At 61.2% G+C, this 25,582-nt stretch overlaps 1 protein-coding gene across 2 annotated transcripts; it reads right to left on the reverse strand.

Moving 5' to 3' along the window:
• Positions 1-75: 75 nt before the first annotated feature.
• On the reverse strand, positions 76-25,246 carry PLEKHG5 (pleckstrin homology and RhoGEF domain containing G5). 2 transcript variants are annotated; one of them, XM_044913864.1, is made up of 20 exons: positions 25,177-25,246; positions 9,500-9,629; positions 8,445-8,547; positions 8,047-8,104; positions 7,594-7,685; positions 7,033-7,169; positions 6,613-6,788; positions 5,933-6,118; positions 5,663-5,851; positions 5,238-5,333; positions 4,532-4,582; positions 4,287-4,436; positions 3,816-3,926; positions 3,548-3,697; positions 3,319-3,456; positions 3,043-3,162; positions 1,826-1,958; positions 1,620-1,735; positions 1,340-1,542; positions 76-856 (listed from the first exon to the last, which is right to left on the reverse strand). In XM_044913864.1, exons 1-20 carry the CDS (start codon positions 25,198-25,200, stop codon positions 76-78), a joined length of 3,144 nt encoding a protein of 1,047 aa, XP_044769799.1. In that variant the 5' UTR covers positions 25,201-25,246. The 2 variants fall into 2 exon arrangements, with proteins under 2 accessions (XP_044769799.1, XP_044769798.1); XM_044913863.1 differs by lacking the exon at positions 25,177-25,246 and adding an exon at positions 15,358-15,459.
• Between the last annotated feature and the right edge of the window lie 336 nt (positions 25,247-25,582).

Here is a 25,582-nt window from a genome sequence, read left to right on the forward strand (position 1 = left end):
TGCCCCCACCCATTCCTGAGGCTCAGTGCCCCTAATGCCAGCACCCCGGGCCATCGGCCCACCACCCCAGGCCACTCACGAGGCAGTGAGCGTAGAGTTAAGCAGCAGGGTGGTCCTGATCCGGTACAGCTGGGCTAGTGTCAGCTTCCGGTGCTGGGCAGAGATCCCTGGGGGGGGCTCGGGCTGGACTCTGGGCGAGGCCCCCAAGGGCAGTTCTTTGCTCCTCCTGGCGGGCCTTTCAGGCTCCCCAGCCGGGCAGCTGGTTCTGCCCTCCGGCTCCAATGGCTCGGGGCCACGGCCAGGGCTGGGTGTCCCCCGGCGAACCCAGCTGGGCCCAGCTTCCTGAGGGGAACCCTGAGTCCTCATGCCGGGGACCGTAACGGCCAAGCAGAGTTCTGACAGACTGCGGCTGGGGGCTGGGGGCGCTCCACAGGCGGTGGCCCCTGACAGCAGCTGGAGGAGGCTGGCCTCAGATCTGGACTTGAGCAGGTGGGGCAGGCGGGGCAGCAGTTGAACAGGGGTGCGGCGGCGGAGGCGGGGAGAGGGTGGGGGTGAAGGGGCTTGTGGCAAATCTGGGGGCCGGGGCACTGGCTCCGCCATAGGGGCTGGGGCCACGAAGTCCTGCAGGGAGGTGGGGGAGAGGGTGCCGTAGGCCGAGTCCATGGAGCAGGAGCGGCCGTCTGCCGGGCCCAGGGGCAGCAGCTCACTGGTGGGCGTGATGGAGGATGCAGTGGTGCTGACAGAGGTCTCGTCTGACTGGGAGCCGAAGGGGCCGCCCTCAAACTCAGGAGAGGACAGCAGCTCCCCAGGCTCCACCACAACCAGGGCCAGGGTCTCGGTCGAGCCATCTGAGGCACTGTGGAGCCGGGAGGAGACCGTCAGCCCAGCTACGGCGGTGGCCTGGGGCAGCCCATGCCCGGCACGCGGAGGTCTATAGCCTCTGCCCTGCCCGAGCCTGAGGCTCAGCGCACCATGTGGCCCACCAGCCGGACCTCCCACTCCTGGGCCCGTGACACAGATAACCACGGTTGGCGGCCGCCCCCCCCCCCCCACTGTACCCCCTCCAGCTGGCTAGCTTAAGGATCCTCAGCTCAGCTCTCCCGCCAGCCAGCTCTAGAGGGTCAGAGTTGGCACTCAAGCTAAAAACCTTTTGCCATCCCCACCTGGACTCTGGTGGGAGACAGAGCCGTCTCCCCGACACGGGGGTCACCGCATGACACCATTCAGAGGAAGGGGTGGGGGCTGGGCCCTGGCCAGTGTCAGGGGCCTTGGGGTCAGGAGCGCTGGGCTGGAGCAGCTGCCCTGCTCTGGCCGGCCGAGTGGGCCCCAGCGAGCATACCAGTGCTGGGAGCTGAGACTGGTGCTGCTCTTGCGCAGGATTGTGGGGGAGCTGGTGGCAGAAGTGCTACTCTCCCCCCCTTCCTCCTCTTCCTCCTCATCGTCTTCCTCCTCCTCCTCCTGCTCATCTTCCTCCTCCTCCAGGCTCTGCAGGTGCTGCTGGCCGCCGGGGTGCTCCTGGGCACGCAGCTGCTGCAGCTGGTTCTGCAGGTGGGGGACGGCGCTGTGGACAGCAGCCCCACCAGGGCACCCCGTCCGCCTGCCCACCACTCGGCTCTCACCTGGGCATTGTAAATGGCGTCCACCCAGCCACGGCACAAAGCCTGGCCACTGGCCTGGAACGTGTAGGCGCCCACAGCACTGTGGAACTCGTTCAGGTAGATGAGGAGAAAGGAGCCTGGTGAGGAGGGGCTCGCATCAGTGTCAGCTAGGACCAGAGCCCCTGCCCGCCATAGCCCCTGGCCAGGAGCAGGGCCAGGCTCCTCACCAGGGTCTCGCAGCTCTCGGCACACAATCTTGTCCACCAGCAGTGGTGGCCGGATGACCTTGGTCCTCTCAGCCTTCTTCACTGCCTTGGTCACCAAGAGTAGGTCCGTAAAGAGGAAGCAGTACACGTCCATCTGGGGGGGGGGCAGCAAGGGGAGCAGGCGAGGCCAGGGATCAGGGCCAGGGTCCTGGGACCTCAGCCTGTCTGCTGTGACACCCTCTCTTGGGCTGGGCCCTGCACAAGCTCTTCCTTATTGCACTTTGGTGACGTCGCTGGGGGCACTCAGATTTTGTCAAACACCTTCTCTGCTCCCTGCCTCCCATTAACCTGAGAATAAAATTAAAATGAACAAAGGGGTGCCTGGGTGGCTCAGTTCGTTAAGCGTCTGCCTTCGGCTCAGGTCATGATCCCGGGGTCCTGGGATCCAGCCCCGCATCGGGCTCCCTGCTCAGCGCGGAGCCTGCTTCTCCCTCTCCCCCTTCACCTGCTCGTGCTCTCTCTCTCTCTCAAATAAATAAAATCTTTAAAAAAAATTAAAATGAAGAGCAAGATGGTATTCCTTCGTGGAGCTATGTACTTGTAATTTATTTCAATAAGAAGTTTACATTAAAGAGAAAAAGGGAATTTATGATTTGTGATTTTAAAACCACAATTTGGGGGCACCTGGGTGGCTCAGTCAGTTAAGCATCCAACTCTTGGTTCTAGCTCAGGTCATGATCCCAGGGTCCTGAGATCGAGCCCTGCTTTGGGCTCTACGCTCAGTGTAAAGTCTGCTTCTCTCCCTCTCCCCCTCTCCCCGCTCGCATGCACTCTTTCTCTCTCTCTCAAATAAATAATCTTTAAAACCACAATTTGCAGGCTCTGGGTTATGCACCTGGGATTAATAGCTCGGAAGCAAGGCTCTGGGCTGTTCCTGACCTGCTCTTGGAATGCACCCCCTCCCTCCCATCAGGAACCCTTATGGCACCAGCAAGTGGGCAAGCCCAGCCCCCCACCTGCTCTGCCCTTGCTGCCATATCTTTAAAGAGTAAACTGCAGGCAGATCTCAGCCCTCACATGACCACAAAGTCATTCCTTCTTGAACTGCCACCCAACTGACAGGGCAGCTGAGAACCACTAACTAGGGCCCAGAAGGTTCCCAGGAAAGGGTGGTCCAAATCCACAGGGCAGGAGCGGGTGGGGAAGGGGCCCTGGGGGTGGGTGGCCCCTAGAGTCACCTTGCTGTCCTTCCCCTCCTTCATCCTCAGGCTCCCCTCCAGCAGCAGCTGTCGTGTCTCCTCAGGGGAGGCGCCAGGGATGGGTGCTGTCAGGTCTAGATGCAGAAACTCCTTCAGGAGCTGCGGATGGAGGTGGGGGGGGCGCCGGGGGGAGGATAGAGAGATCAGGGTCTGACTCCCGTTCTCGGCTAGGCATCCTCAAGCGAGATTCCCAGCACAGCCCCGGTCTGCCAGTTTGGCCCTTCCTCCGCTCCAGCAGGGCCAGGGGTCCCCCACCTTGTCCACCTCGTCGTTGCTGCCCTCCACCACCTCATAGGCGTCGATGCGGCTCCCCACGGCCGCCAGTCGCTGCCGCTCCTGCCGCTGCCGCATGCACGCGTTCACGTGGTGGATGAAGCGCTCCACCGAGTCGATCTGCGGGCGGGGGCGGACGGCGGCGGGTTCAGGCCCAGGGTCTGCGAGGGGCCGCGAGCGGCGGAGGGACCCCGCCCGCCGGCCCGGTTACCATGGTGACGACGGCCTCCTTGGCGCGCGGCTCGTCCGTCTTCCTCAGCACGGACTTGAGCAGCAGCGGGTACTTGGTGAGCCGCTGGTGGGGCTTGGCCAGCATGTCGTTCAGCTTCAGCCGTTGGCACTGCTGGTGCTTCTCGGCCCACTGCGGCGCAGGCGGGGGCGGGGCTCAGGGCATGCCCCGCCCCCCGGCTCTAGGCCCCGCCCGCCGCGCACCTGCCGCCCGGGTGGGCCCACCGGCCCGCGCCCCCGCCCGCCCTCACCGTGACGTAGGCCCGGAAGAGCTCGTTGTCGCGCAGAAGGCCGCGCATGTACTCCATGCAGCCCTCCTCCTCCATGCAGTATCGGATGTAGGGCTTGAACAGGGAGCCGAACTGGCCCGGGACGGAACAGGCACGGTTACCGCGCGCTCCCCGCGACCAGGCCCCGCGCCGGGAGCTTCACCAGCCCTGCCTACTGCACTTTCGCGACCACCCCAGGGTGTGGCAAGTGTATCACCCCCGTGTCCAAACCGAACTCCCGCGAAAGTGACCGACCTCCGCCAGGTAGGAAGGGCAGATGGCCAGGTGGGGTTCAAACCCGGGCGACCGACTCGGAATTCTTTGCCTCCGACCACTGGGGGTCGTGTGGGGCCACTGGCCGGGGGTGGGGGGGGAGGCTGGGGTGATGGGCATTTGGGATCGGCGCCCCAGCCCTGACTCAGTGTCCCCGCCGGCGTCCGGCCCGGCCCGTACCATCTTGAAGCCTCTGAGGAAGTCCCCGGGCTGCAGCAGCGCCCGCGTGCGCCGCGCCTTCTCCAGCACCGGCGCCATCACGCTGGCCCACAGTCCGCGGTGCAGCCGCGTGATCTCCGGGATGTTGCTGAACAGGCGTTCGGCCTCCACCTGAGCGGGGCGGGAGGTGCGCTCGGCCCCGCGCTCGGCCCCGCCCCCCCGTCCCTACCCTCTCATCAGCACGCGGGCCCCGGGCCTCGCCTCACCTCGCACAGCAGCCCCGACTCTTGCAGGTTCAGGAGGCAGCAGAGGAACAGCTGTGGGGACAGGGAGCACGGCAGCTGGGGGGGGTGTTCCAGTCCCGGCGCCCCACCCAGACTCTTTGGCTCCCCTCTACCCCCTCCCCCTCCCCCTCCCAGGAAACCCTGAAGCAGCCTGGGACAGAGACGGTTCACGCCTTCAGAAAAGGCCCAGCCTCCATGGCCCACCTGGGGGTCAGCCTGCCCTGTCCCCACCTGGAGGGAAATCTCTGGGAGACTGGCCTCCCAGTCACACCTGGAGCTCTTCCCTCCCCCTCTGCCCTGGCTCGGCCTCCGAGTTTCAACAAAGGGGTTTTCCTTGAACCCCAAGCCCAGGATAGGTGCCCTCCCTAGGTTGAAGGATGGACACACACACACACACACACACACACACTCTGCCTCCACGTCCAGGGTGTGGCTGCTGGACACCTGGTACACAGCAGGTGTTCAGAAATAGTCACTGAATAAATAAGTGAAAGCATGAGCCTAGTGTTCATCCAGCCAACTCCGCACACTTGCCCAAAGTCCCCTGCAGGTGGCCTGGCCTGTGGGAATCACCTGCTCCTCCTCCCTGGGGTGCAGCCCTTCTCCCTTTCCTCCCCCTGTTCCTTCTGCAAAGCCCCAAGCTCTGCTGGGCAGGGTGGCTCTGGGCCAGGTGCAGTCCCACACTCACGTTGGTGATCACCCTCAGTTTCTTAATGTAGGAGGCCTCGGTGTGCAGGAGCTCCCACACCGCCTCCTGCTGGTGGCACTGCCTCCGGGTCAGCTTCTGCAGGAAGTGCAGGGGGTGGGCCAAGGGTTCCACAGTGTGCCCGGATGACCAGGGAGGGGGCGCACAACCTTGCAGGCCACCTCCTTTTCCCGGTGGGAACACGAAGGTCCCCCAAGTTCTGGGCCCTCCTCTGCCACCAAAACAGCCAAGTGGCACACTGCATGTTCCTTGCCTCAGTTTCCCCACATTAATGATGACAGCAGCCTGGCAGGGCTGTCCCACAGAGCATCTGTCACTGGGTCCTTGCAAGGGCCCCATGAAATGGGGAGAAGCGTCCCCCTTTCCCTAACGGGGAGGGCGGGAGGGAGGGCTGCGGAGGTACCGACCTCATGCCCGTCAATGAGCTCCCGCCAGCTATCCTCCAGCCGCAGGCAGGCATCGTCCTCCTCTTCCTCCTCATCCCCCTCTTCCTCCCATGAGTCGTGGTCGAAGCGCAGCCTGCGGGGCAGCCTGGGCAGCCCGAAGAGGCCATAGGCGTGCAGCTTGCTCTCCAGCTGCTCCATCTTGTCCACCTCCTGGAAGGAGACCCAGGGTTGGGGTCAGGGGACAGGGCCAGCCAGCCGCCCCGCCCCAGGGCCCCCCGGGGGACCACATACCCGGCCATAGGTGCTGGCACTGGGCCCCGAGCTGAAGAAGCCACTGAAGCGACTGGCTGCCCGGTTCTTCCAGCTCTCACTGCTGCCACTGGGCAGAGAACAGCCGGAAGGCGTGGGGGCCTCCTGGCCAGGGATGCTCGTCTCCCCCAGGAACTCCGACATGTTCTTTCGGCGGCGCCCTGGGGCCTGGCCGGCAAGGGTGATCAAGGCCAGGCCCACCCCGGCTCCCACAGCCCCACCCCACAGCGGGTTTCCTAGACCTCCGGCAAGCTTGCGATGTGGGAGGGTCTCTGCACCCCCACCCTGGGATGCCACCTCTTCTGAGATCCGTACCTGCTCTGGGGGCTGGAAGATCCAGGCACGGATGCACCTGGACCGCCCCCCACCCAGCCAGCCCCAAGCACCACACAGTCACCCGCATGTTTAGATGCACTTATGAGCACAGCTCCAAATGGATCCACAACACATACACACACACACACACACACACACACACACACACACACTCTCCTTGGGCACTAGCAGACTCTCTAAGACAAGACCCATTATCTTGGGCCCCCCTGTCCTCAGAGCCAGCCCTATTTCCCACAAGGGGAAATTAAAGCCCAAGAGAGGGGTGAGGGGCCCAGGTGACCTCCCCTCTAAGCCCCTCCCCACCCCCAGTCCTGCCAGTGCCTCACCAGGATGTCCAGGCTCTCCCGGCGGCTCTGGGGGTCCACACGCTCCAAGGAGGGGGTCCCGGCCCTGGCTGGCCGCAGGATTGGCAGACTCAGGGACTTGGAGTCCTTCACTCCCTGCTCCACCTTCCCCTCGTCCCCTGGCTTGGCTGGGGCAGCATTGGGGGCAAGGAGAGATCCTCAGCTCCAGTGGAGAAGGGGACCACAGACCTCTCTGGCCTGAGGATCCAAACCAAGGCCTACCTGCCCTCCCCTGGGGCCCTGCCCCACCAGCACCTCTCGCCAGGGCCCAGCAGAGACACCTGTATGGTAATGAGCCTGCTCAGGGCCGTGGCCAAGGGGAATCTGAGCATGGGAAGAAGCAGCCATCTCTGGGAGGCCAGCCAGGGCCCAGCCACCCTGCCTGCCAGGTTCGCTGCTCACCTTTGACCCGCAGGTAGTGTCCCCCGAACCGGTAGGCCTCAAAGGTGAGGGACAGGGGTGTGTTGGACTGGTCCAGGTAGATATCCACTTTGCCCAGGGCTATGCCCTTCCTTTCAAACACCGGCAGCAGCACCTCCCTGCCCGAGGACGGGAGGTGTATAGTTAGGGGGCATCATAGGAACCCCCACCCTATGCACAGCCCAGCTCCACCCCACCTTACCGATGGTAAAGGGAGACGCCCACGGGATCATACGCAGGCACAAAGACATACAGGTGCACACACCTGCAGAGGCTCACACACTCCTACATGTGTCTACGCACAAGCCAGCATGCCCATGCCCTCACACTTAGGTGTCAGCACACCAGGGTAGACACTCACATGCCGGGCCAGATCCAGGAACTGAGTCATGCATACATGTATTGGAACACCTGGGGGGTCTGCCCATAGGTGGGAGATCTGCTCGCTCACAGGCCACCACACAGACATACACAGTTCTGCCTGCAGGAAACCACACGTACACCCCGCCCCACTCCCCCTGCCTCGGCCCCACCAAGCCCTACCCCAGCGACTTCTTCTTCATGGCCGGCACGATCTCTGTCTCAATGTCCACATTCAGGTCAAATTTCAGGGTGAAGCACTCCTTGCTTGGGTCCTGAAAGGGCACGGGTCTCTTAGCTTCTGCACCCCTTGTCTCTGACCCCCCCCACCCGGATCCAGAATGGAAACCCCAGCATGGGAGTGAATGCAGGGATCTCCCCAGCCTGCCTCTGTCCCAGGGAGGTCCCCTGTAACCCTCTTGCCCAAGGGAGGAGTTCCTGTAGCATCTGCCACCTGGCTAAGTTGGGCAGTACTGGGCTGCAGGGCACGGTGACCAGGGGTGACCCACTCACTCCAGACCCCATCCCTGGTCCTGGAGGTCAGAGCAGACAGGCCAGGCTTGGGGATGGAAAGGAAAGGGCCTAGGAAGGGCAGGGGCTGTCAGGAGCTCCCTTGACAACCTGGGGGCTCCTTACATCTGTGTGTCTCCTCCTTGCCTTCTTGGAGAGTTTCAGGCCTGTGCTCTTCCGGTCCCTGCAGGACAGAGAGCAGAGGTTAGAGGCATGGGTAGGCCCTCACCAGGTTGGGATGTGAATGGGCCCTAGCTAGCTGCCCACTCCTTGCTCACCCCAGGGTGACCAGGCAGGCCAGAGCCCACAAGGGTCTGTGCGCCCTCTGGTGGCCAACACGGGAGTCACACCCAGTGGTACCTAGTCGGGCGGAGTCTGATCCCACTGTGCTGGAGGCTGGCCCAGGCTGGGCAGCCTCCTCCAGGAATCAGGGCATCCATAGGGGCAGGGAGGGGTCTCTAGTCAGATCTTCAGAGGCCTCTGGTCCTGGATCTCAGATCAGAGTGTCTGCTTTGCCCACTTACCCTTTGCCATCCATAGAGCTTTCCTCTTCCTCCTCCAAGTCCACTGCAGGGCTGGTACGTGGGGGGCATGACCGGGTAGACACATTCCGGGCCAGGACAGAGCCTTTGGAGTAAAGTGGGAGGAAAGGTCAAGCCTCCTCCCTCCCTGGCCCCCTTCTTAGCCTGCTACCAATCCTGGGATCCCCCTTCCCCAGAGGAGCTAGGGCCCTGCAGGTCTATGAGGACCTAAAGGGGCAGTCGTTGCTTAGCGTATCTCCATCCCTAGACTCAAAAAGACACAAGCACCCTGGGATGACACCCAGGTGATGCCCTGCCCCCAATACAAATCCATCTCTGGCCTCAGTTTACCCTTCTCTAAAATAGGGATAAGGAAACCCTGCCTCTGGGATTGTTGCAGGAAGGGACAAGAGTCTACAGGTCTTTCTCTCAGGCTCCTCTCCCACACCACTGTGACCACACCCAAAGTCCCAGGGGGCCTTGGCAGAGAGGGAGAGTCCTTTTGTCCCTCTGACCAGCTAAAAACAGAGACAAAGGTTTGGCATTTCTGGCCAGGCTCAGATGCCTGTAAATCACCCCAGCACAGCCAGTTGGCAGCGGGGCCTGGGCCAGGTCCCTATTCAGCAGGAGGGGTTTCTTGTTCCTGAGACAAGTTCCTTGTGACCTGCCCACCCCCACCCTCACTGCTTCTGCTTGCTGGCAGCCTGGTTGGAGGATCTGCCCAGCAGTCCCCGGCCCTAAAGACAAGAAGAAAGGGGCCTTTTACATGTTGGCCCCGGGCAAGAGGCAGGAGCAGCTCCGAGAGATGCAGACCCAGAACCTGGTAGAGCCAGGCCTGCTCTCGAGATGGGGCACAGTCCCCCAACTTCTTCTCTTATTAAAAAACTTGTAGCACAAAAGGGGCCGCAACATACTTGGGTTTCACTGTTTATAGCCAACTCCGGTCCTTCTGATGGCCCTGTCACAGCTCCGGCAGTTACCAAGATGCCCCTACACAGGGAGTTTGGAGCTGCTCTGGGAACTCGAAGGGCCAGGCTGGGGTCCCTACCCATGCTCACCTTGAGGGGGCAGGTCAAAGCGGACATGCCCATCATAATGCATGACGCTGTGGAACTTGCTGTCACAGGCCTCACAGAGGTTGAGGGGTCCCCGGTGGTGCAGCTGCTGACAGTCAGCGTGGTGGCATACCTTGCGGGGAAGGAGGGAGAGGTGGGTTGGGCTGGACCCCACAGGGCCTCAGGTGGGCACAGCGGTGGCCCGGGCCGCTACAGTACACAGGTGGGCTTCCTGGTCCCTCCCGAGGCTGCTCACTTCTCAACCCTCCATTCCCCACGGGGGGCCTCATGCTCCTTAATTCACTCTGTGGACGTTTCCCAAGCCCCACTATGTGTCCATTCTGAGGGATCCTCAGAGGAAAGCAGATCCCTGCCCTCGAAGAACACGGTGTGCAGGGGAGACTTCCAGGGAGGAACCACGAGGCAGCTGCTACCAGGGCCTCTTCCTGGCGTTCAGGAAGGAAGGGCACGCCAAAATGCTCAGGGCTGCTGTTTGGTTCGGCCAGCTCGGTGTCGGAACTGGCAAACCCTTCTTGTCTGCGCCCCCCCCACCCCACACCCTGGGCCCTAAGTTCTGTGACCTGTCTGGCCCCTGCATCCAACCTCGCATGGGGTGGAGGGTGTTAGGGGGGAGTTCGGGAAAGGCACTGACATCTGGGGCTAAGGCAGTGCCCCCCCAGTATTTACTGTATTTACTGTATCACCCTGTCTACATTCTCCCCCACCCCTGGGGATGACTGTCATACCTCTCCTCTGCCCTCTGGCTCCCGCAGCTCACCTCTAGCCCACTCTGCTTCCCACTTTCCTTGTTGCTCCCCCACAGGCCCACCCACCTGTCCCCGCACTGGGGGGGCTTCACCCCGCTCCAATCCAGCCGGCCTCCCAGTGACAGCGGACCAGCTGCCGGGGTGTGGAGCTGCTCAGTGCCCTCCCCCCTACACCATCAGGCTCCCTGTCCTTTGGCTCACACACCCTGTTCTTCTCCACCTCCAGCTTCTCTCATCCCCTTTCAGCGAGACCCCATGAACAGGACTCCATCCTGACCACTTCCTCGTTTCCCCTCCCAGTATTCGTTAGCGTATTTTCCCTGACTTTCCATTTTTAAATATTTCAGACCTACAGAAAATTGTAAGAACAGTACAGGCAGGGGTGCCTGGGTGGCTCAGTCGTTAAGCATCTGCCCTCAGCTAAGGTCATGGTCCCAGGGTCCTGGGATCGAGCCCTGCATCGGGCTCCCTGCTCTGCGGGGAGCCTGCTTCTCCCTCTCCCACTCCCCCTGCTTCTGCTCCCTCTCTCACTGTGTCTCTCTCTGTCAAATAAATAAATAAAATCTTAAAAAAAAAAAAAAAGAATGGTACAGGACCTCCACACACCCTTCTAGCTTCCCCACTTGGGAACATTTCATTGCACTGGCCTTCCCTCTCATTTCCCCCTCCCCGGCGCAGAAGAACATGGCCATTCTCCTACAAAACCCCAATACAACTGTCACACTCGGGAAACTGAGCACTGATACATGATCTGTCCATAGTCTACGTTTGCATTTGCCCCACTGTCTGAACCACGGCCTTTATAGATTTGTTTTCCCACATAGGAGCCTGTTCAAGATTCTCACACACATTCGGTTGTGTCTGTTTATTCCCTTAAGGATGAGTTCTCCACACATTTTTGTTTTTTCCTTTCTGGACATCGACGTTTTGGAAGCATTCAAGCCAGCGGTCTGGCAGAAAGCCCCTCCACGGGGATCTTTCTGGAGGTTCTTGGGTGGTTTCAGGCCGAGCATTTGGGCAGGGACATGACAGAGTGGACTGCACCCTCCTCCGTGCGGCCGGCTGCTGGGTCACCTGGGGACCCCCTGTACTGTGTAAAGGTCCTTTTTCTCTTTGGGATGAATAAGTAGCCTGTGGGGGGGGGTACTTCAAGATACCCTGACCCCCAGCAATCTCACACTCCAGGGTTTTCACATCCACTGGTGATGTCTGCCTAAATCAAATATGACTACAATGGTTGCAACTGAAGATTTTCTACCTTAAAAAACCTTCTCTTCTCTCTCAGACCCTCTCCCACCATTTTCCCTTCCCATCCCCCCAACTCCCTCTTCTTGGGCCCCCAGTGACTGCCAAGTTTCTAAGTCCACCCACAGGACCCAGCCCTGACACAGGCGGTCTCTTTCACACCATCTTGTCCTCTGTGGGCCCCCAAACCCCATGCTCTGCTGTTTCCCCTACAGCTCTCAGCTCCCCTCGCCCACTTCCTGCCTTCCTGCTCATCTCCCCACCAGTGGCCCCTGCTCACCCCTGCTCACAATGATCTGCATCCCTCCTCTGGTGACTCAGCTAGTCACATGACTCTACATGCTGAGGGCTCCCAGAGGTAAACTTTCAGGGAGGTCCTCACCCAGGACACCAGACCAACCTTCTCAATTCCCCCTTTGGATCCTAAGGAGCACCTCAGATTGCAAATGTCCACACATGCGCTGCTGAACGCCCCATGCAGCTCTCTGAACTTCAGTCAATGGCAGTGCCTTGCCGTTGTGTGGGGGCATGGGGGTGAGCGGTGGCCCCCCAAAAAGACAGGTCACATCCTCACCCCCAGGACCTCAGAAAGTGACCTTGTTTGGAAATAGGGTCATTGCAGATGCAATTAGTGAAGATGAGATCATGCTGGGGTCTGTAATGGTGTAGAGTGTGGAGCAATCCTACGACCAGGGTCCTTACAAGAAGAGGAGGGACAAGGACAGGGCCACACGTGTGGATGAGCGAAGTTGCCACTACATTGTGTGGGTCTCCACATGTATGAGAATAAACTTTCATCCACCCGGTGGGTGCTCAGTGTTACGGCAGCCCCGGGGACACGGATACATTAGGTCAAAACCATTGGGGTCACCTTTGATCTTTCTGTTACACCCCCAGCCAGTGTGGTGGTGGCCTTCCCTTCAATAGCTGTAGCTTCAACCCAGCCATGCCCACTGGCCCACTGCTGCCCCCTGGCCTCCGTCGCGGTCACCTCTCAGCCCATCACAACAATGACCTCATAACTGGTCTCCCTGTTTCCACCCTTTCCCTGCAATCATTTGCTCTCCATGAGCAGCCAGAGTGGCCCCTGCTCACTACGCTCAATGGCTTCCCGTCTCACTCCAGGAAAAGCTAGAGTCCCGTGTGGTGACCGTGGGGGGGCCTCCTGCCCTGCCCCGCCATCCAGGCTCACTCCACGCCACCCGCCACCCCCATGTCCCCAACATGCTGCTTCCGAACCCCAGCATCTGCTGCTCCCTCGGCCTGGAATGCTCTTCCCCAGACACGGAAATGACAGACCTTTACTCTAAAGTCACTCACTGCCCCTTCACACTCCCCGTCCCCTCGGCGCCCTGTCTGCCAGGAAGCAGTCTGCCTGCTTCTCTCTGCTGCCTCCACCCCTCGCCAGCCACGGGAGGACGGCGACGCTGGTCTGTCCCACTCACTGCCCTATCTCCAGTCCTAGCAGCTCAGAGAATACTTGTTTCATTCATTAATTAGGGCGACGGAGGGTCGCTGGAGAGTTTTGGGCTGGGGAGAGCCCAATGAGAGATTTTCAAGGTGACAGACGGGGTGAGGACGGGCAGCCTAGAGACCGCAGAGGAAGAAGTCAAAGGGAGGAAAAGGAAGGCGGCTGATAAAGTCTGATTTCGATTTATAACCTGATCACTGTGTGCCTGGGGGCTGTGCTGAGGGCCCCTCGGCTGTGACCACCCCTATTTTATAGAAGAGGAAAGAGAGGGAGGTTTCAAGTAACTTGTTGAAGGTCACACAGCCAGTGCAGCCAGGACCCGAACCCAGTGCTTTGTAGCTCCAGCTCCTAGATTTCCAGCACATTCATGGGTAGCTGAGAAGGGAGAGAGGAGCAGGGGAGGCTGGCCTTGGGGCAGCCTGGGGGCGGGAGAGCGGCAGCTATAGAGACAAGAGGGAAGCAATCATAGTTTGATGCTCACTGTTTGGGCTCCTGTGTCCCCCTAATCCTCCATCAGACAGAAAAACACCCCACAAAACCCCCAAAAACATGGGCACAGAAATGACAGCGGGCAGGGGGCAGACTGCGCCCTGGGTGGATGGCAGTGGACATGATGGCCCAGATGCCCGGTGGCAGCCTGAGTGCCAGGTGCTCCCCACTTCCACACCCTCCTTAAATGGTCTTCCAGTGTGTTCTTGGGGCTTTGGGCAGGGGGTGAGGGGTGCTGTTTCTATCCTCAATCTACTCCTAAATAGTGTGAAAACTGCTATCCTCGGCCACAGCTCTGCCTGCCCGCACCGTGGCGTCCCCGGGGCACTGCTGATAGAAGTCAGCACTGGCTTTGCAGATTCTAGAACCGCTCCCACCCCTCCAAGCTGCAAGCATCTCCTCTTGACGATGAACCTGAGGAAGGCGCCCACCGCATTTCAGCCCCTTCTTCCCAGGAGCCCCACAGTCTGCCAGCTAGGCAGCCATCCCCCGCCTCTGCAGCCAGCTTGATACAGGCACCCCCTCCCACTCCTTCCAGGCCTCTTGTGATTTCCCAGACAGCTTCACTTTGCTGGTGCCAAGTTTGGCACAGAGTGGTGGGGCTGCTGCCCTTCGGGTCACCCAGGCCCTAGTCACATGGGGGGCGGGGGGTGACATGCAGGAGCCATGCTAGGCTGGAAGGGTCCTGCAGAGGGCCTCTGGGACCCTTCCAGCCCAAGTCCCTGGTTCTCTGCCACAATCCTATTTTTAAACCAATCCACCATACAGACAACAGATTTTTACACAAAGATTCACTCCTGATAGCAGATTCAGCATTCAACAAATATTTATTGAGCACCTACTATGTGCCCACCTGTGAAGGTACTGGTCTCCCTTGAGACACTCGGGAACATTCATTTCCCAGCACCGTAGTGGGCTCTGGTGAATACCACCACAGCTCCTCCTATTATTACTAATATAATATTGTTACTGATGATGATGATGATGATGATGATGGGAGCCTGCGCCCGGCCTGTGGCTGACCTCCTCTGCTTCCAACCTCCCAGCAGCCCCCACGCTCACCAACAGCAGGGGCATGTGAGGGTCAGGCCCAGGATCTGAACCAGGTACGTGTTTCTTCACTTAACAGGTCTGTTGACAATGAACTTCCAGGAACCCCCACCCCCACCCCAAGAACCACAAGCCTAACTGGGAGGCTCAGGCTGCGGTGGGCACAGCCCCCTTGCTCTGAGTCTACTCCCCCAACCCTTCTCATACCTCCTTCCCCAGACTGCAGGGTCTCCACAGCTCCCTTCAGGAGCGAGGGTTTAAAGCAGGGCAGTCCCTTCCTTCCCAAAGCCAGTTCTGGGACCTTCTCTCGGACCAAGGTGCCTACGACTCTCCACCTTCTCGTTGCCCACCGTGGCCGCCCTCTGAGGGCAGCAGCTCCCCTGCCAGCGGGGGAGGACCAGCGGGGTCCAGGGGAAAAGTTCCCAGGGCTCAGCCCCAAGAGGAGAGCCCCCAGGATGGAACAGCCAGATCACCCCTAAAGGCAGCGAATGGACCCAACTTTACAAATAACAGAGGGGGGCCTTTAGGGAACACGGCCAAGGCTGCCCCCCATGGGGATGGGGCCCCCGAAGTCAGACTTCCCCACTCACACTAGGGCTGGGGCCAGAGGCCGGAGCAGCGGGTTGTGGGCAGGGCCTGGACAGAGGAAGGAAAGAGAGAGGGGGCCCCAGCGCAGGGCCTGGGACCCACAGGTGTGTCCCGAGGCAGCCCCAGACACAAAAGGCTAAGGGCTGGCGGGCCACCGCCGCCGCCCGGCCCCCTCGGTCGCGGGGTGGGGAAGCATACCGCGGGGCCGGCACTGGCGCGCCCCCCGGCCCCCCGGCCCCCGCGCCTCGTACCTGGCCTTCACCGTCGCGGGCGCGACCCCCCGCCCGGCAGGGCAGCCCCGGGCCCGGCCTGGAGGCCGCGCGGCGCCCGGAGACGCCGGGGCCCGTCCCCATGGCGGCCGGAGGAAGCGGCGGTCTGCGCCGCCCGCCGGACAAAGCGCGGGGCTCGGCTTCCTGCCATTGTGCGGCCGCGCCCGCCCCCGGCCGAGCGCGCCGGGACCCCGGGGCCCCCGCCCACCAGGTCCCCGCCCGCCTGCGCCACCTCGGGGCGGCTCCGCGGCGCCCCCAGCCCCGCCCCCGGGGAGCTCCCTGCAACACCCCTCGGTCCCCTCGACTGCGGAACCCAGACCCCGGCCCTCCACCCCACCCCCAACGCCGACGTCTGGGGCGCAAAGGCCCCTCCCTGCAGCCCCGGAGACCCCGCCTCTGAGCCTCAGGCCCCGGACCCCTTCTCCGGCTCCCAAGGGAGCTCCCTGAACGCTGGTGGCAGAAGGGGGGCGGGGGGTGGAGGACCAGGACTGGGGCACATTCCCATCCTCGGACCCTGCTCTGCGTCCTGTCCCAGGGACACCTGTCTCTGCTCTGACCTCCAACCGCCCGGACCGCCCCTCCAGCGCTCAGAGGCCCTCCTGAGTGTCACCCTAGCGCCCGCCCACAGTCCTGGAGACCCCTCCTCAGAGCCTGAGCGCGGGGGACCCTGCTCCCACTGCCCAGGCCAGCGGTGGAGGCCGAGGAACGGAGGGCGCCGGGTGACGACAGGTGGAGGCAGTGGGCGATAGGCAGGCATGTTGGTGGAAAGGGCGGAGAGGGTAGTCCTTTGGGAGCCCCAGGAGTTGGGTGAGAAGGAGCGTCAGGAAAACCCCGAAGCCCAACTCGGCTTTCCTCCAGATTCCGAGGTCTCTGCTGCTCCAGGCTGGGTCCCTTCCGCCTGTCCCACCGCCGGGGGCGCTCATCGAAACCCGAGAGGGGAGGCTTGGGGAGTGGTGGTGGGGTCCTCGCTGTAGCTTGTCAAAGAGCTTTTACACTCATTCCCAAGAGGTGGGGGCGGGCGCTACGACCCCCATTCCTTTCTGGGGGGCAAAGTGACATAAAAGACCACAGGCAGGACTGAAACCCAGACTTCTGACTCTGGTGTTCTGGAATGGCCTCCTTGGTACCCCGTCTCAGTAACTATGGGGCTGCGGGGGGGGGGGGGGGGGGGGGAGGGGCATGATGTCGTCAGCCCATCCCCTAGACAGCTCCTCCTCCTGGTGCAGTGGGGAAAGAAGGAGGGGTCTCCGAAGACAGCTCTGAGGAGGCAGCAAGCAGTTTACTCCAGCCTAGAGGTTTCAGGGGCCGCCTCCACTCCCAAAGCCCAAGCCATCCACTGTCCACACCACAGGCAGATCTTCTGAAAACTAAAACCCGATCATGTCACTCCCCACTTAAAACCCTCCAGTGGCTTAGAATAAAATCCCACCATGCCTGGCTCCTACCTCCCCTCCTGCAAGGTCCCTCATGGTGATCTCCAAGCTGGCCTTGCCTTCCCGGCTATGACTCACCAAGCCCAGCCCCTGCACCTCTGCGTTCTCAGACTAGAACACCACGTGCCCCTCATCTTGCAAGGGCTGGCACTGGACCCCCACTTCAATGCCACCTCGTCAAAGAGGCATTTACCTCCTCTCAAAAGAAGTAGCCCCTTGCATCCCTCATTCTCAATCCTCTTAAAATTGAATTTCCTCCCAAGCATCTAAAACTACTTGAAATTGTTTTACTTCTTTGTTCACTTCTTGATTATCACTCCTCCCTGCTAGGATGTCCTCTCCAGAGGCTAGGGGCCTTGGCTGTCTGGCCCACACTGCGTCCTCCACACCGAGAACAGCTCTGGCCCACGGCAGCTGCTCAGCGTACACTAGATGAGGACGGATGGATGAAGGCAGAGGAAGGGTCTTCATGCCAGAGAAGGCCACGAGGGCAGGGAAGGTCTTGGCCTGGATGTCCCTTCCTGCTGCCGATGGTCAACAAAGCCTTCCCAACCGTCTGACCACAGGTTCTCTTCTGCCTCCTAGCATCCGTGACCTTGGGCCTACTGGCCTGGCCGGGGCAGTCGCTACCACAGAACTCTGTCCTCGCCGCCCCACAGGCTGACAGCTGAGCACTCCCAAGTGCCAGGCCTGTGCCAGGGGTTTGGGGCAGCAAATCCTGTTCACTCTCTCAAAGACCCTAAGGAAGGGGCGCCTGGGTGGCTCAGTCATTAAGCGTCTGCCTCCGGCTCAGATCATGGTCCCAGGGTCCTGGGATCGAGCCCCGCATCGGGCTCCCTGCTCTGTGGGAAGCCTGCTTCTCCCTCTCCCACTCCCCCTGCTTGTGTTCCCTCTCTCGATGACTCTGTCAAATAAATAAATAAAATCTTTAAAAAAAAAAAAACAACCCTAAGGAAGAGATACTGTTACCATCTCGTTACCAGATGAAGAAGCTGAGGCTTGGGAAAGTTAAGTGGCTCGCCCCAACGTTACCAGCTGGCAAGTGGGGAGACGGATGCCGGGGCTTCGGACCAGTACCCCTGTGCCTCAGGCACAGGTAGGGGCATGAAGACCAGCTAAGTGGTGCTTTGACAGCAGAGTCCTGAGGTCCACCCCCCTGGGGACAGAGCAGATCCCAAAGCCAGTTTAGGGGGATCCCAGGCCAGCCTGGGGTTACCAGGTCACATGAAGCAGAAACCATGGGGGCTGGACCAGGCAGGTCACCAGAGGTCACCTGAGTGATCAGGCCCTGGCCATCCCCAAGTCATGCTGCTGTCTGCATCCTTCAGCCAAGGCAGAGGGCTGCTCCTTAGAGGACCAGGGCCCTAATGCCCCAGGGCCAAGAGTGCAGGGTCAAGGACTGCAGAGCACAGGGAAGAAAGGAGCCCCTAGCCCTTGCACCAGGGGAGGGAGAAGGCCTCAGCAGTCTCCTGGATCCCCCCACCTCTTCTATGGAAGGGAGCGGAAATAGCCCATGTGCAAGACAGAGGTCCCAACCCCTGGCTCCCTGGGGAGGGGGCCCCTCTTCAGCCCAGCCCCAGCTCCAGGCTCATGAGTCAGGACTGGCTTGTTGAAACTGATACCCAGAAACCAGATGCTGGGACTGATGAATAATAGAGTCTCCAAGGCAGGAACCCCCATCCATTCCCCCCCTAGCACCATCTCCCCAACCCCAGAAAAGCAGAGGACTGTGGGCGGTCGGGCCCCTACAACATGTTGGGGACCCGGCCTGGTCTTTGGTGGGACAGAGGAATTCCTCGTCCAGGAGGAGAGACCACAGGTCTGGGTCCAGGTCCATGTTCTGCTCACAGCTGACCAGCCTGGAGCACCTTGGCTAGAGGGACATGACTGCCCAGAAGCTCCCCATCCGGGCTAAGCTCCCCTGGGAGCCTACTGGCCCCAAGGCCCCATCTGGCACCTTGGCAATCCAGGGGCGGAGGCTGCAGGTTTGAGCAGGTTGGCCAGGGTGGGGCCAGCTCTGCCAGGCTGCTCTCCTAGCTCCAAACAGCCCACCTAGCCCCTCCCTTCCCCCAGGGCTAGGCCTCACTCCCTTGGATTCTGGGGCCCACCTGGAGGCAGAGCCTGCCTTAAGGCACTGCCCTGTGCTGGGCCCATGGCAGGGCTATAGAGAACCTCTCTGCAGGCCAGGCTAACAATACAGGCCCCAGAAGTCAGCAAGGCCCCTACCACCCCTGGGCGTGGTCCAGCTAGGACCCAGTGCTAAGGAGAGAGGTAAAGGCTGTGGTCAGTGGACTTCACCTCCCGCCCAGTCCCCGCACGAAGGTGCCAGATCCTGGAGTCCAAGATCCTGACACCTCTCTCTCCAGCGTAGTATAGAAGGTTCCTTGGGAGGGGATGAGAGAGGAGGCACATGCCTGGGCTACAGAAGACCTGCTTCTGGGCCCCACCTACCCCTGTCCTTATACATCTGTGCAAAGGAGGCACTGGGCAGTTCTCTAGAATATTTTACCTAGGGATGGCCTCTGGGCCCTAATGTGTGCCTGGACCCTGGCGAAGGGACAGAAGAAGAGTAAAATCCTCCTAGAGCCCCGCAAACCTGGGGAAGGTTTCTTTGGAATTTGTAGGACCCAGGGCCTCCTCGCCCTCCATTTCCTTGTCTTTGATTAAGGCAAGCCCGGGCCTCTCCAGGTTCTTGGGTCCTCTCCCCTCCCCCAAGCGGGTCCTGGCCGGCGCAGACTGCCTGAGGCTCAGACTCGTGCGCCCCCTGCCGGCCTCGAGACGACTTTCCGCCTGGGACCAACTCCCGGACGCCCAGCTCAGGCAGGGTCGCCGGAGCCTCCCAGCCACCCGGCGCCATGGCCCCTCCAGGATCTTCTCGCCCCGCCAACAATCCTCACGCCGGGGCTGGGTCCCCATTGGCTCCAAACGGCCATAGCGCCGAGCCAACCCCATCCTAGAGTCACTGGGGCGGGGGCGGGAGCTTAAGCCCATTCCACCCTCAAGTAAATGGAGGCAGAGCCAGTGGAGCCCATCGATACCCGCCCGCAGCCCTAGGACTGCGTAGGACCCTCTACTCCCGGTTTTGTCCACTAATTCGGGGGCAGTCTTGGAGCACGGACCCACAGCCGTCCCGATCCCAGCCCCGTCTCGTCCCCAGCTTCCCCGTGAGACTCACCTTAGGGACATGGGTGAGAGCAGTTTCCTCCCCTGTGGCTGGGGCTCTGGCCAAGGTTGCCAAAGCCTCGGGGGGAGGGGGGGCGCGCGCAGAGCCAGGGGGACCGGAGCCGCGGGGCGGGCTCAGTTGGCGCAGCGCCGGCGGGGGGCGCGGGACGTAGGGGAATTACGGTAGGCCGGCGCGGGCGCTACCACCTGGGCGGGCCGGGACGTACCATCGGAGCGCCCGGCTGGCAAGGGGGAGCGCTGGGAGCCGGGGAAGGGCCGGGCGCCGGAGCCCGCGGCCCTGGGGGCGGCAGGAAGCGCGGCGGGCGCTTGGGGGTAATCTAGGGTCCGGGCTGCGGGGCCGGGGGGGGGAGAGGGATTGTCACTGTCCCCGAGGGTGCTGGCCCTTTGCAGATGTGCTGAAAGTTCGAAGTCCCTAGGCTTTAACCTGGGCTTGAAGACAGGAGCTCGCCCGTCCCCGGCGACGGCCCGTGGCAGGAAGCTGCCTTAGCCGAAGAGAGGAGCCCATGGGCGGGGGGGGGGGGGGGGGCGGGGCGGGGGGACCCGCAGGCCGAGCCCGGCCCAGGAATCGCCCCAAGCCAGGCTCGCTTCCGCTGGATTCTGAACCGTGCCCTCCGGGGCGTCTGAAAAACGGGCCCGCCTATCTCCGTGCCCCCTCTTTGCCCCTAGCCCATGCCTGGCGTGGCTGGAAGAGGGGCCATTCCGCCCTTCGGTGGTCCCGGGTTCTCTCTCCCGCTGCCCACGTTCAGAGTAACTCTGCCCTGGGCACAGGGGGTGCGGCGAGTGTATGGGGATACAAGAAGCTCGCAGGAGGAGTCAGGCAGCAGGCCCCAAGCACGCCTCCCGCCTTCCCTAATTACACGGGGTGAGGTGGGTGCGGTGGGAAGGGCCCCTAGGGCCTGGGGCGGGCCTGGGGCTCAGGCCCACCTGCATTTTCCCAAATCTAGATCCCCCTCCCCCATGCCCCTCACCAGGCGGGGGGCCTTGGGGCTGCCGGTTCTCCCTCTTTGGCAGCGCTGACCTCCCTGGGGCTGGGTCCACTCAAGGACAGCTCATCTTGGCCATAACACATGTGGTGGATCCTCTGTCCCTGCCTCCTGGGCCGGGCACCCCATGCCGTCACCTGCTCCCCCGCCACCCCCCATTACTTAGCCACAGCCCAGGAGTTCCTCCAGCTTCTCTGGTCCTGTCACTTCCTCCAGCTGCAGACCAGACTGCCACCTGTCTACAGCTGACCAGCAGCTGAAAGTCACCTCCAGAAATCCCCAGAATCTGGCCATTCTCAAGGACACCCTGGCCTCCCACCTCTCACCCCCAAAGCCTTGCCAGAGGGAATAGGTGACTCCCTCTCCCATTATTCACTACATCCTGCCCATTCTTTCCCCACAAGGATCTCAGATCCGCCCCTTCCTCTGCCCTGTGTCCACTGGTCTTCATCTGGCCACCCCTCCCCTAGACACACCTCCCCCTGACTCATCCCTGCCACCTCACAACCTACAGTGAAACTGGAAAGGAACTCCACTCTCTCTGCTGGAACACCGCTAGGAATGGGGTGCTCACAAACACCAAATCTCTGCATGACAATAAACAAATTTACGTAAAAACAAAAGGAATGGGGTGCTCACAACCTGTATACTGGGGCACAACTTCAGCTGTTGGAAGTGCCCCCTCCTGCCAGGGCCCTTGGAGCCAAGCAGAAAAATTCACCTCCCTTTCCTCCTGACAGATCCTTAGAACCGGGGGACTCTGGGGACAGACAGATCTGGTGTGAGTCCTGGCCTTGCAGTGGCAAGTCATTTACCTCCCTGGCTCCTTGGTGTCCTATCACCAAAGTGGAGATGCGGAGATGGGGTAGTCCCTACTGCGAAGGATGGGGGTGAGGACAAGAAGAGTTTCCTGTGGAGAGGCAGGAATGAACAGTGGCTGCTGGAATCATTACCTTTGAGGATGATGCCCTGAGGGTCCCATCTCCAGGATAAATACCCTTGAGTTGTCACTTGCCTCAAATGTGATGGGCCAGTGTCCCCTGGGCCAGTGTCAGCCCTCCTCCATGTCCCCTTGTGACCTGGGGTGCTCTGCACAGACTCTGACCAGAGCACCTGGCTCAAGGGGGGCCCTCAAGGAGCTGGGGAGTCCAGACACCATCTGTCCTGTGGGTCAATAGCCACTGTCTCATCGCCTGGCCCTCCATGAGGGAGGGGCCGAACACTTCCTTCATCTCCCTGCTTCCCAAGACTCCAGGCTCTACCCGCCCTGGCAACAGGATGGATGTGCCATAAACATTTGCCATGCTGGGTAGGGTTGCTGGGGTCTGGGATGGAACCTGGGGAGGTCTCGGGTCTTAGGGAGGGGAAGGAGGGCACACCCAAAGCCGAGGGGTTTCTCTCCCCCTCCACGGGAGATGGACAGCCAGGATTCTCTTGAACACCTACATCATGCCCCACTCCATGCTAAGCACTGCACATCTGAGCCCTGTTTTAATCCTTCCCACAACTCGAGAAGCCTCAGCTTGCAGATGAAGAAACTGAGGTCAGAGAGGTGTAGTGATTTGCCCAGGGTTGCACAGCTGGAAAGGAGTAGGCTTTGACCCTGGAGTTCACAGGTGTAGGCTACTCTACACATCTTCATCCTGAGGAGGGGCAGGGATACAACTTCCCTCCTGCGGTCTCCAAGGCCCTGACCCCCGGGTGCTCCCTGTCCAGCTCCCTCTTAGAGCCCCAGCATGCCTCCCTGCTCACTCAGCTCCTCGTTCCTCGGGATGCCAGCAGCCTCCTCCAGGAGCCTGTCCCCCAGAACGAACTCCAGGGCAGGAAGCGGGGGTGAGGCGGGGGGGAAGGCTGCTTCATCTCAGAAGCCCCAGCACCCATAAGAGGCTAAAACAAAGCCTGGGGACCAGTTGGGCAAGCCCACGACCTGACTTCTCCCCTCCTCCCCGGGGAGCTAGGATGTCCGCTCCAGGAGGCCCTGGGCCTAGAACCGGGCCTGGCACAACAGACGCTAAAAGCTGATTTGGTGAACGCATGAATGACGTCATCTCCTTAAAAAAGCTAGTCATATCCTGCTAGCCTTCTGAGCAGGGCTTGGAGGAGCGAGAACGAGGCTCTTGATCCCCCTCCAGATCCAGCTCTGCTAGTCATGCCGAGCAAGGTGGGCAAGCTCTCTCCTCTCCGGGCCCCGTTTTCATCACGTCATGTGAGAATAAGGCTTTCCTTGGGAGGTCTCCGTGGGCTCAGTGAGACAAGCATGAGGGCCTGGTGCACAAGGCTGTTTGGTCAGTGGTGGTGGTTATCACCATCAAGGACATTCTTTGTTCCTCTTTGTCACCAAAGTAGGATGTCATTCGCCTCCTCTCCTCTCACTGTGCTCCAGCCAACTCGACCCCTGGACAGGACAAGCCTCCTGCCCGTATATCCTGCCCCCGCACCTGAGTCTGTGGCAGTCCCCCCTTCCCGGACCAGCCCTGCCTGCCGCTCTGCCTCTCCATATTTTCACCTCCACCGGAGGCCACCTTCTCCGGGACGTCCGCCCTCACTGGCCCCCCGGCCTCTCATCACTCAGGCATCCCTGTCCCCAAAGTGAGTCTCTGCCATTTGTCCTAACACGGGTCCCACCGGGGACAGGCCTTGGACTCTCCCCCCGCAGGCTGGGCCATGTCAGTCACACTGAGTTCCAGGCAGGCCAGGGCTGGGCTGGAGCTAGGACCTGGAGGCTGCGGAAGGCCCACACTCGCTGAGAGGGGCTCGCCACTCGGGGACCTCCCACCCTTGCCCCTGCCTGTGGCAGCTTGGGGGCCTGGCCCAGGAGCAGCTGCCTGCAGGAAGGGCCCCCGGCAGGATGTATGTTGGGGGCTGCTGAGGCCAGTTTGTTGCCAGGAGCCCCCATCTGGGAGAGAGGCAACCAGCCAACACCAGAGCCCCAATGCCAGGCACCAGCCGTGCCAGCACGTTGAGTCTGACATCACAGCCACCCCCTTGCCCGGTGACCACGGCAACTGAAAGCCTCCCCCTCCTGTCCTCGCCCCCAGAACAGTCCTCCATGTTCCTTCTAACCTGGTCTTCCTGTACAGAACGTATGAGCATGTGTCTGGGCGGAGGGGGGTGGGAGGGGGAGCTGGGGGGTGGGAGGGTGGCATTTTTAATTTCCTGCGGCTGGCAGAGCTGAGCTTCACGGCGGTTCGGAACACAGGCTCTGACATTACACGGATCTGGGCTCTGGGTTCCAATCCCAGCTCCACCACATCCCAGCGATGAGCCACTAGCTCCCTGAGCCTCAGTTTCTTCATCGATAAGTAAGAATACTGACAGGACAGATCTCCGAAGGCCAGAGGGAAGAGACGGGGAGTCCTCAGCTCCCAGGCCTGACCCAGTAAGTGCTGGCTGTTTGCATCACGGTCACTCAAAGGCGTGCTGGAAGGGGCCACACTTGGGTTCAAGCCCTGGCTTGGTCCCTCATGAGCTGTGGGGCCTCAGCCAAGTCAAAGGACCTCTCTGAACCTTGGTCTCTTCATCTGGGAAACGGGGCACCCAGGCCTTCCCAGCAGAGCGGCAACCAGCAGCACGTAGGGACAGAGAGAGAGCACACGGCACCAAGCCTGGCGCATTATGGGCAGACTCACCGGGCGATGATATTTATCGTTCTCCCTCTTGTTCTGCCCCGCTCCCGGCTCCCGGGCCCTGGCCCTTCACGACCAGATGTCCCTTCTTCCCTTAGTCATTCCATGGCACAGTCACTCTCACCAACTCCCTAAGTGTCCCCAACCCATGCCCAGGCCTGACAAGTGGCCCAGTGCTGCAGGAAGGGTACCAGCTGGGCACTGGAGTGAAACCTCGGGGCGGGGGGGTCCTTTCCCTTCCCGGGTCTCAGCTTTCTCATCCGTAACATGGGGCCACAGCTCCTAACATCTCAGCGTGGCTGCCAAGGACTGCAGTGCAGGAAAGGGCTTTGGGGCACCCCTCCTCCCCCAGCTTGCGGAAGTCCCCTCCATTTTGCTGTTTCTGAGCCAAGGGCAGCCCCTCTGCCTCCTAAACCAGCCACCCTGCGGCCCAACCCACCCTTGAACCCAGATGACACTGTGGCCGGGCCAGCTGCACCCTTGCCAGGGCCCTGTGGGTATCCATGCCTGGAGAGAGAGAGGGTTAGAGCCCTGTCCCCTCTGCTCCCAGCAACCCAGGCCCTCCAGCCTCCCTACCTTGGCTGCACGCCCCTTGTCCATGCAGTCTGGGTTCTGACAGCGCAGTCCTTTCTCCTCCGCCAGGCTCCGGTCGTCTGCAGAGGAGAGAAGCAGAGGGTTATCAGTCGGGTGGGGCCCAGGGAGGCTGCGCCCCAGGCGGGGGCACCCAGGCGGCCCTGGGGCCCCAGTGGCCTCCAGACTAGAGGATGGGTGGAGCTGTCTCCTCAATCCTCCCTTCAAAGGAGGTCAGTGTCCCTTTCTCTTTTAAATGCCAACTTATCTGCACGGGAATCTGTTTGCAGAGTCCTTTTCTTGTTGCAGTTCCCCAGGGAATTATCCAGATTCCGCCGGGAGAAAACGTCTTTGGAAATAAGCTGCTCCCTCCCTCTGTCCCACTAGTGGGGGGCGGGGGTAGCTCAGTGAC

This window comes from Neomonachus schauinslandi, chromosome 4 (genome assembly GCF_002201575.2).
Source record: "Neomonachus schauinslandi chromosome 4, ASM220157v2, whole genome shotgun sequence".
NCBI classification, from domain to species: Eukaryota; Metazoa; Chordata; class Mammalia; order Carnivora; family Phocidae; genus Neomonachus; species Neomonachus schauinslandi.